General features: G+C 40.9%; 1 gene segment (V, D, J or C); it reads right to left on the minus strand.

Moving 5' to 3' along the window:
- Nucleotides 1-4,796: 4,796 nt before the first annotated feature.
- LOC117798806 lies at nucleotides 4,797-5,287 on the minus strand (the record flags this gene model as incomplete). The annotated part of the segment is given in 2 exon segments: nucleotides 4,797-5,123; nucleotides 5,227-5,287. Coding segments are annotated over 2 exon segments (373 nt in total), but the record flags the coding sequence as incomplete, so codon positions are not given.
- Between the last annotated feature and the right edge of the window lie 5,649 nt (nucleotides 5,288-10,936).

The following is a 10,936-nucleotide window of genomic DNA, read 5'->3' on the forward strand; positions in this document are numbered from 1 at the left end:
CTTGGTGGTCACATATTCTTTCAGTTTCTGCCCGTCTTGATAGCTCTTTATCTCTCCATCCATTCTGAATGACAGTGTTGCTGGGTAAAGTATTCTTGGCTGCATGTTATTCTCAATTTGCACTATGAATATGTTCTGCCAGCCCTTTCTGTCTTGCCAGGTCTCTGTGGAGAGGTCTGTTGTTATTCTGATGTTCCTCCCTCTGTACATAAGAAATCTCTTCCTCTTACCTGCTCCAAGGATAGCTTCCTTGGTCTAAGGTTTGCAAACCTCGCTATTACATGCCAGGTTGTTGATCTATTTTTATTTATTTTTTTCGGTGGGTCCTCTCTGCATCTTGGACTGGAATGCTTATTTCCTTCTCCAGATTAGGGAAGTTCTAGCTATGATTTGCCAAAACATACCTTCTAGTCCTCGCTCCCTCTCCACTCCCTTGGGGATCCCAATAATTCTGACATTGATGGTTCTCATTGCAACGCTGAACTCTCTAAGTTCAATCAAATGTACCACTAGCTTCCTATCCCTATCTCATCCGTTTCCTTCCTTACTATCAGCTTATCTTCCACGTCAGTAATTCGTTCTTCTGCTTCATTGGCCCCGGCTGTTAGTGTATCCAGTTTAGACTGCATCTCATTTGTAGCATTGTTACGTTCAGCCTCATTAGATCTCCTTTCTGCCCTTAGAGATTCTATATTGTCACTAATGCTTTGTCATGCTTTGCTATTGATTTCATGATCGCTACCTGATGTCTGTGTCTGACATTTGCGTATATCCAAATCTATTAGTTCTGTGATAGAAGACATTGTCTCTGGTTCTTTTCTTTGTTGGGATTTCCTCCTCCTTGTCATTCTGTCGGTGATGGTTGAGCAAATGGACCAAGTTTAAAATATCAACCATGACCCAAGGAAGATGCACCATAGTAAAATCTGGAGGGGTCAGACTCCAGCAATGAAAAAACAAAGCTAAAANCCACTGAAAAAAAGGTAAAATGAAACACAAAAATAAAATTGAAGAATATAAAAAAAACATTATATAATAAAAGAATAGAAAATAAAATACAGAGGGAAGTGAAGAGAGGCTATAATCTCTCACAGAACAAAAAAGGACATTTCAGTTTTTCTTTGGTGAATTTTGTTCGTGTGTTAGAGGACACTACATCCCAGAATCACTAGGAAAGTAAAACTTGCCTATATGCAAAGGTAAAACTGAGTAGAGTGGAAAAACTGGCTAAATGAAAGCATATATCCGAAAAAAAATAGGTGTGTAAAAATACACGTTAAGGAGCGCTTATGAAAAAATGAGTTGGTATAATAGACATGGTACAAACACAGTCGCTTTTTTGTTTGTCAAGATCCAAATATATATTCTTATATCTCAGGTTGATTTCGTAGGTGTTCCAAACGTTTTGATAGATATCCATCTAAATTCAAGGGACTTGTTTAAATGGGTCCCTACACCTCCGACATCTTGCCTCAATCTGCCTTTCCTGAGTGCATTTTGAACTGTATGTTAGAAGACTCTATAACCCAAAATTGTAAATACATCAGAACTTTTATATGTATTTATATAAATATATATATATATAAACAGTAAAATTGAATAGAGTAAAAAACGGGCTAGTATAGGGCATAAATTTATAAAACGTAGATGTGAAAAAAAAGACAAAAAGTGACTTAAAAACCTACATTGGGAACTGAAAATGTATTTGAAATTTGAACAGAGTAAAAAAAAGAAAAAGAAAAGAAAAAGAGAAATGTAAAATTTTACCTGAAATGTAACTGAGTCGTGAAGGAGCACCTGGAGCTCGGTATATTATTTTCCCCTGGTGCTGGAGTTTTACAGTCCTGTGGGAAATAAGCTTGTCATTCACCTGTTCTTCCAGTCTGTTTTCTGGGAAAGTAACCTGCTGCCTGGCTTCTCAGGGGTCTTTGCCTGTGTTGAGTCTCCCCATCCCTCGCCGTGTGTATCAGCTTAATGTGAGCTGACCTTCTGAGTGGGGTTTTCCCCCCTGGGAGCTTACTGCTTCTCTTTAGAGGTTCTCAGCAAGTGTGGACTTGTGGGAATCTCTGGCCAGAGCCTCAAGTTCATGGTCCCCTTCGTTCAACAAACCTTTGAAGTCAAATCATCTCCAATTCTATATGTACCAAACTCCACAGACTGTGCAGTTCATGCCCACTGTATCCCTCTTGGGGGCGTTCTGGGGAACCATGATTGACTTTGTTCTTTGTGACCTTACAATTGCTACTGGCTGTGAGCTTGAGAGTGCATGCTCTTCCATGGCTGCTAGATCATGGCTGGTGCCACCCCAGTGTCCTTTCAGGGATCACACCACCCTGAGAGCTGTTGCCCAGTTGTGGACCTTGCCACTTTCTGTGCCAAAGCCCTTTCTGTGCCAAACCACTGAATCCTGCGGTTCTCCACCCCTGCCCCCCACACCTCTCCTGGGGTAGTTCCAGAGACCCACAAGCATCTCTGTCCTTTGTGACTTTGCAATTGAGAGGAACTGTGGGCCCCCTCATGCACCCTTTTCCATGGCTCCCAGGTCATGACTGGGTGCTGCCCCAGTAACCTTTCATTGGTCACACTGACCTGAGAGATATTTTCCGGTTGTGGGCACAAACCCTTTTAGATCTGCCCTGGAATGTTAAATGGCCAGCACCTTCTAGTCCTTTGCTGGGTTGTCAGGCAGACAGTGGTCTCCCAACCAGCCTGGCTTGCTGTTTATGGTGACCAGAGCTGAGAGTCCCTTCTGGGCTCACTGAGCATAACCAGTCTCCCGTCTCCACTGTTTGAGCTCTGTATAGGTTCAGGCCCCCCATTCTTTCTGAGTCTCCTGGAATAGAGATCACAGTGATCCATCTAGAATTCTGCCCTGTTCATTTCCTGTGCCCTTTTCAGCAAGGGATGTCTTTCACTGGAGCAGATTTGTAAGGTGTCAATACTTTGTGCTGCTGTTATATCACTTTCTGGTGACCTGCTTATGGTGGATCCCTCTTCCCTTTGTTTATCTTCAGATATTTCTCTTGAAGATTCAATGTTCCTCACCTCCTATCTTGCAAAAAGTAGTCGTTTTTCTGCTTGTAGAGATTGAGAAAAATCTTACATCTCAGGTTGAAATCATGTGCGCTCAGAATGGTTGGATAGATACACAGCCATATTCGAGAGACTAGCTGAAAAGAGAACCCCTACTCTGTCGCCTTCTTGTCCCCCTTCTCCCAAAACAAGGACATTTGAGTTACACCCTGGACCAGATTGATTCTTTTCCTTCTTTCTTAATGTTTTAAAAAGTTTTATTTAAATTCAATTTAGTTTACACATAGTGTATTATTAGTTTCAGAGGTAGAATTTAGTGATTTATCAGTTGCATATAACACCCAGTGCTCATTCCATCAACTGCCCTCCTTAATGCCCATCATCCAGTTACCCCATCCCCTCTTCCTCCCCTCCAGCCACCCCCATTTGGAACACACAATTTTGAGTATAATTTCAGGATTTGGATGGGGGAATGTTCCTTCTAGAATTCTTTTGTGTGTGTGTGTGTTGTTGCTCTTTAACATTTTATTTTGAAATCATGTAAATTTGCAAAAACATTGATAAAGTAATATAAAGAATTCCCATATGTATTTTACCCAGTTTCTGAAATGTTTTTTTAATAATAGTTTTATTATTATATTATGTTAGTCACCATAGAGCACTTCCCTAGTTTTTGATGTAATGTTCCATGATTCATTACTTCCATATAACACCCACTGCACCATGCCATATGTGCCCTCCTTAATACCCATCACCAGCCTATCCCATCCCCCCCACCCACCCTGGAAGCCCTCCCAGAGGCCATAGTCTCTCATGGTTCATTCCCCCTTCTGTTTACCCCTGCTTTCTTCTTCCCTTTCTTCTCCTACTGATCTTCCTATTTGTTATGCTCCATAAATGAGTGAAACCATATAGTAACTGACTATCTCTGCTTCACTTATTTTGCCTAGCATTATCTTCTCCAATCCCGTCCATGTTGCTGCAAATGTTGTAAAATTGTTCTTTTTCATGGCTAATATTCCATTGTATATATGGATCACATCTTCTTAATCCAGTCATCTGTTGAAGGGCATCTTGGCTCTTTCCAGAATTTGGCTATTGTGGACAATTCTGCAATGAAAATTGGGGTTCTTTAATTTTTTATCGCAACATTATCACCTGCAAATTTATTAAAACTTGTGTTCGGTTAGCCAATTATAGTACATTATTTTTTATAGTTTCTTTTATTATTTAATTAATTAATTTTTTAATACATTGTTCGTGGGAAAGGAAGTTGGTACAGCCACTTTAAAAAAGTGTGAAGGTCCCTTAAAATGTTAAAAATTGAGCTACCCTATGAGCCAGAAATTGCACTACTGGGTATTTACCATAAAAATACAGAATTAGGTGAAGACAAGGGCCATGTGCACCCCAATGTTCATAGCAGAATTGTCCACAATAGCCAATACCAATACATTGGTATTTAGGGGTAGGAATAAACAATGTAAATTAGTGTGTATTTTGTGGTTTTTTACTATATCTGCTTTATCAGTAGAAAAATTTCCTAAGTCAGAGAGTGAAGAGGTAAGCACAGGATCATATGTGCAGAGAGGGACCCTGGGGGAAGCTGCTATATGGAGAGGAAGCCCCAGACCCTGATAGGAAACCTGCCCACAACCTCCATCTGCAGCTGCTCCTGGGGCTTAAGGACAGAATTGGTGACTAGTGTGCACCCCCTGCTGGTCCAGATGCCCTTCTACAGTGAGGTTTCTGTCTGGGCTCACACTGATGTCCCCTCACTGTGTCCTTTGCACAGTAATGCACGTCCGTGTCGTCGGCTCTCAGGCTGTTCATCTGCAGGTACAGCGTGTTCTTGCTGTTGTCCCTGGAGATGGTGAATCGGCCCTTCACGGAGTCTGCATAGTATGTGCTACCACCACTATAGCTAATGTATGCGACCCACTGCTGCCCCTTCCCTTGAGTCTGTCGGACCCAGTCCATGCCATAGCTACTGAAGGTGAATCCAGAGGCTGTACAGGAAAGTCTCAGGGACCCCCCAGGCTTCACCAGGTCTCCCCCAGACTCCACCAGCTGCACCTCACACTGTACACCTGCAGACACAAGACATCCTGGTCAGGAAACTGTCACACACCCCCTGTTTGTCTCCCTCAGATCCACTCACATACTCCATGTGTCTTGTTTACCATGAGCTACCTCTTAAAAGAGTAAGAAGGAAAACCCAGCCGAGCACAAACTCCATGGTGTGCTCTCTGTGTTCTGTCCTGATACTGATTGGAATACCTGGAAACCCTGGGGCTGGGGTTCCTCTCCCAGCTGCAGAGTCAGGGTTGGGCTGTTTTAATCAGCAGATGGAGGGCTCTATTTGCATGTGTTTGACTATATATTCAGCTTGGGATCTATGCTGACATGGAGGCCAGTAACCAGAGCAAATTGTTTGGTGGTGTTTACCACTTTTTTTTAAATATGACTTTTCATTTTGTAAGTTTCCCATGTATGTACGTAGCGTCCTTGTGCAACTTCATTTTCACATACTCACACAATTCCTGCAGGATAGCTGTTATGTTATCCCATAATGAATCATACCCTCACCCAGAATTTTAGAGGGTTTGTGAGGTGTCTAAGAACACATGCAGGTTTAGAGTGAGCCCCAGTATTCAAGGACGACCTCCTGCCCCTGAACACCGAGGACAGAGAGGGCAACCATGTGAGAAATGTTGAACCCCTCGAGTAATGGGGACAGGATGATGTTACCTGCTCTAGAGTTACTTAAAATAAGGAGAGAATCAGTGTCGTGCAGGTGGATTTTCTGACATGTCAATATCTATATGTTCCTCCCAAGTCATCTCTGTGTTTATTAGTTTTGATGAGTTACTAGACACAGGATGCACTGCACACATGCAGAATGTGTCATATGATAAACACGGGAGTCACAATCAACATTATCCAGAGTGAGCAAACCAAGTCTCCCTCAGATTTCCTCTGTTTTCCCTGGAATTCCCCCTCCTCCTTCCCTTTCCCACCGTCCCCACATAACTTGGGTATTACTCATGTTACTTAAACTAGTTTTAATTTAGAAGACTGTAAAGATGTGCAAATATAGTGTTTGTATTTTCATTTGTAGAACTTTTTTTTTCTCTGCATAAATCCTTGAGAATTCAACCACGTTGCTGTCTGTAGCAAGAATCATGTATTTTAATGTTTGGCAGCTTTCCTAAGAGTGAACATAGCAGAATTTTATTTTTTAAGTGGTTGGTTGGGAAAGAATTTTTTCCCGTTTCTGATATTACAATACATTTCCTTCTCACCCTGCAGATGTAGATATGGAGCTCAGAGAGAATGTTTTAGTTTCAGTGATATGCTTTACTGTACTTCTGATTTCTATTTCATTGATTTCTGCTCTAATTTTTATTATTCTCTACTTCTGCTTGGTTTAGGCTTTATTTGCTCTTCCTTTCCAGCTCCTTTAGGTGTAAAGTTTGCTTGTGGATTTGAGGTTTTTCTAAATTTTTGAGAGAGGTTTGTATTGCAATGTACTTCTTCCTGAGGACCACCGTTGTTGTATCCTATAGGTGTTGAACAGGTGTGCTTCCTTTCCCTTAGTTTCTCAATTTTTTAAATTCTTCTTTAATTTCCTTGTTCACCCATTCATTATTTAGTAGGGTGCTCTTTCACTTCTAAATTTCCTCTTGTGAATGATTTTACAGTGATTTCCAGTTTCAAAGCCTCGTGGTCCGAAAATATGCAGGGAATGAGCTGAACCATTTCCCCAGAGTGTGAGTTTATAAGGGAAATTGAGACTCAGAGTAGGAAAACAGAGTGCCCATGAACATGGATTTGTACACAGGAACAGAAACCACAGAGACCTACAAGAAAACCCTCACTTCCCAGGCTCTCTCTGCACCTGCATCTGGGGGTAGGACCTGTGGCCAGAGGTTCCTGAGAGCCCCAAGTAACCAGGTTCCTCCTGTCCTCCAGGGCTTGCTGTTCACACTACCTGGTGGCCTGAGTGTCTCACTTCCCAGGTGTCCTCAGCTCTGGGATGTGCATAGACATTTGTTCCAGAATGCCTGCACCAGTTTGCATTCCCCCGAGCAGTGCAAGAGGGTTCCCCTTTCTCCGTATCCTCGCCAACATTTGTTGTGTCCTAACTTGTCCATTTTAACCACTCTGACCTGTGTGAAGTCACAGCACATTGTGGTTTCGATTTGTATTTGCCTGAGGCTGAGTGATGTGGAGCATCTTTTCATGTGTTTTGGCTATTTGTATGTCTTCTCTGGAGAAATGTTTGTTCATGTGTTCTTACCAGTTCTTGATTGAGTTAATTGATTTTTGGGTGTTGAGTTCAATAAGTTCTTTGTAGATTGTCGATATTAGTCCTTTTCAAATTAAGTTCAATTAGCTGACATATAGTACATCATTAGTTCTGATGTAGTGCTCAATGTTTCATCAGTTGCGTATAATACCCAGTGCTCATTAGATCATGTACCCTCCTTAATGCACATCACCCAGTTACTCCATCCCCCCTCCCCATTCCCCTCTGTAACCCATAATTTGTTTCCTGGAGTCCAGAGCCTCTCATGGTTTGTTTCCATCCCTGACTTCTTTCCGTTCAGTTTCTTTTCCCTTCCCCTATTTTCTTCTGCACTATTCCCTATATTGTACTTATGAGTGAAACCATTTGATAATTGTGTTTCTCTGCTTGCCTTATTTCACTTAACATCATCTCCTCCAGTTCCATCGACATTGATGTAAATGGTAGGCATTCATTCTTCCTGATGGCTGAGTAATAGTCCATTGTATATATAAAGCACATCTTCTTTATCCATTCATCTGTCAATGGACATCTGGCCTCCTTCCACAGTTTGGCTATTGTGGACATTGCTGCTATGAACATTGGGGTGCATGTGTCCCTTCTTTTCACTACATCTCTATCTTTGAGGTAAATACCTAGTAGTGCAATTGCTGGGTTGTAGGGTAGCTCCATTCTTAATATCTGGNCTGGGTTGTAAGGTAGCTTTATTTTTAACATCTGGTGGAAACTTCATAACGTTTTCCAGGGTGGCTGTACCGGCTTTCATTGTCACCAACAGTGCAAGAGGTGTAGCCTTTCTCTGCATCCTTGCCATCAAATGTTCTTTCTTGACTTGTTATATTTAGCCATTCTGAATGATGTGAGGTTGTATCTCACTGTTGTTTTGATTTGTATTTCCCTGATGCCAAGTTATGTTGAGCAGTTTTTCATGTGTCTGTTAGCCATTTGTATATCTTCTTTGGAGAAATGTCTACTCCTGTCTTCTGCTCATTTCTTGACTGGATTATTTGGGCTTGTTTAGGTTGTGGAGTTTGATACGTACTTTATAGATCTTGGATACTAATCCTTTATCTGACAAGACATTTGCAAAGAGCTTCTCCCACTCTGTAGGTTGCCTTTTAGCTTTGTTGACCATTACATTTGCACATAAGCTTTTTATCTTGATGAAGTCTCAATAATTCATTTTTGCTTTGGTTTCCCTTGCCTTTGGAGATGTGTCTGCAAAGAAGTTGCTGTGGCTGAGGTCAAAGAGCTTGCTGCCCATGGTATTCTCTAGGATTTTGATAAATTCTTGCCTCTCATTAAGGTTTTTCATCACTTTTGTGTTTATTTTTTGTATGCTGTAAGAGAACGTTCCAGTTTAATTCTTCTTCATGTTGCTGTTGAACTTTCCCAACAGCATTTATTGAAGAGATTGCTTAATTTCAATAGGATATTCTTTTCTGCTTTTCCCAAGATGGAAAAAAGTGGAATGTTTTTTAAATTTCTTCGTGTCTTTTTAAATTTATTTCCTTAGGATTCTGTCGTTTCTAGAGTACAGATACTTTAATCTCTGTTTAGGTTTATTCCTAGGTATCTTACTTTTTGGTGCAATTGCTAAGGAGATCAATTGCTTGATTTTCCCTTCTTCTGCCTCATTGTTAGTGTATAGAAATGCAGGTGACTTCTGTTCGATGATTTTATATCCTGCCAGTTTGCTGAATTGCAATGTCAGTTGTAGCATTTTCTTTTTGCCAGAGATTTTTGGGATTTCTATATAGAGTATTAAGTCATCTATGAAACATGAAAGTTTGACTTCTTCTTTCCCATTTTGGATGCCTTTTATTTCTTTCACTGTGTCATTGCTGTGGCTAGACTTCCAGTACTATATTGAAGAACAGTGTTGAGTGTGGACATCCCCGTCATGTTCCAGATCTTAGGGGACAAGCCCCATCATTTCCTGCTTACAAGAGACTAATTTCAGAACCAAAGCCACCTTCACATTGAAACTGAGGGGAAATAGAATTATTGATCCTGCCAGGGGACATCAAAAGAAAGTTGTGGTAGCCCTGCTTATATCAGACAGAGATTTTAATCCAAGGAATGTAATAAGAGATGAAGGAGGGCACTCTATCATAGTAAATGCATCTATCCTACAAGAAGTTCTATCAATTGTAGAGATTTATGCCCCTAACATGGGATCAGTCAAGTATATAAACCAATTAATAAAAATATATAGAAACACATGGATAATAGTAGAAAAATAGTAGGTGTGTTTAGCACCCCATTCACAGCAATGGACACATCATCTAACCAGAAGATCAACAAGGAAACATGGACTTTTTTATTAATATGTTCAATTAGCCAACTTATGGTACATCATTAGTTTTTGATGCAGTGTTCAATGAGTCAGTTGCGTATAACACCCAGTGCTCATCACAACAGTTGCTCCCCTAATACCCACTACCCGGTTTCCCCATCCTCCCAACCCCTCCCTTCTCTAATCCTCAGCTGGTGTCCTAGAGTTAAGAGTCTCTTACGGATTGTCTCCCCCTCTGATTTCTTCCCATTCACTTTTCTCTCCTATCTCTTATGATCCTCTGACCTGTTTCTTATATTCAGCATATGAGTGAAACCATATGGTCATTGTCTTTCTCCAACTGACTTATTCACTTAGCGTAACACCCTCCAGTTCTCTCTACATTGATGTGGATGGTAAGTATTCAAACTTTCTGATGGTTGAGTAATATTCCATTGTATAAATGAACCACATCATCATCTTTTCATCTGTTGCAGGACTTCTGGGCTCCTTCCACATTTTGGCTGCTTTGGACATTGCTGCTATGTACATTGGGGATCATGTGCCCCTTCATTTCAGTACATCTGTATCTTTGTGATAAATACCCAGTAGGGCAATTGCTGGGTCATAGAATAGCTCTATTCTTTACATCTTGAGGAATCTCCATACCATTTCCACTGTGGCTGTACCTTTTTGCATCCCCAGCAAGAGTGTAAGAGGGTTCCCCTTTCTGCACAGCCTCGACAACATTTTTTCTATCTTGTCTTGTTAATGTTGGCCATTCTGACTGGTGTAAGGTGATATCTTATTGTGGTTTTGTTTTGTTATTTCCTGATGGCTAGTGATGTGGAGCGTTTTTTTCATGTGTCCGTTATCCATTTATATGTCTTCTTCGGGGAAGTTTCTGTTCATGTCTTCTGCCCATTTGTTGACTGGATTATTTTTTTGGGGGGGTGTTGAGATTCAACAGATGTAGATCTTGGCTATCAGCCCTTTATCTGAATAGTTATATTCAAATATCTTCTCCCATTCCGTGGGTTGTCTCTTAGTTTTGTTGGGTATTTCCTTTGCTGTGCAAAAGCTTTTTATGTTGATGAAGTCCCAATAGTTCATTTTCACTTTTGTTTTCTTTGACTTTACAGACATGTCTTGAGAGAAGTTTCTATGACCAATGTCTAACAGGTTACTGCCTATGTTCTCCTCCTGGATGTTAATTGATTCCTGTTTCACATTTGGTTTTCATCCATTTTGAGTTTATCTTTGTGTATGGTGTACTGAATGGTCCAGTTTCATCCTTCTGCCTGTGGTTGTCC

The sequence above is a fragment of the Ailuropoda melanoleuca genome, unplaced genomic scaffold, assembly GCF_002007445.2.
Source record: "Ailuropoda melanoleuca isolate Jingjing unplaced genomic scaffold, ASM200744v2 unplaced-scaffold3518, whole genome shotgun sequence".
NCBI classification, from domain to species: Eukaryota; Metazoa; Chordata; class Mammalia; order Carnivora; family Ursidae; genus Ailuropoda; species Ailuropoda melanoleuca.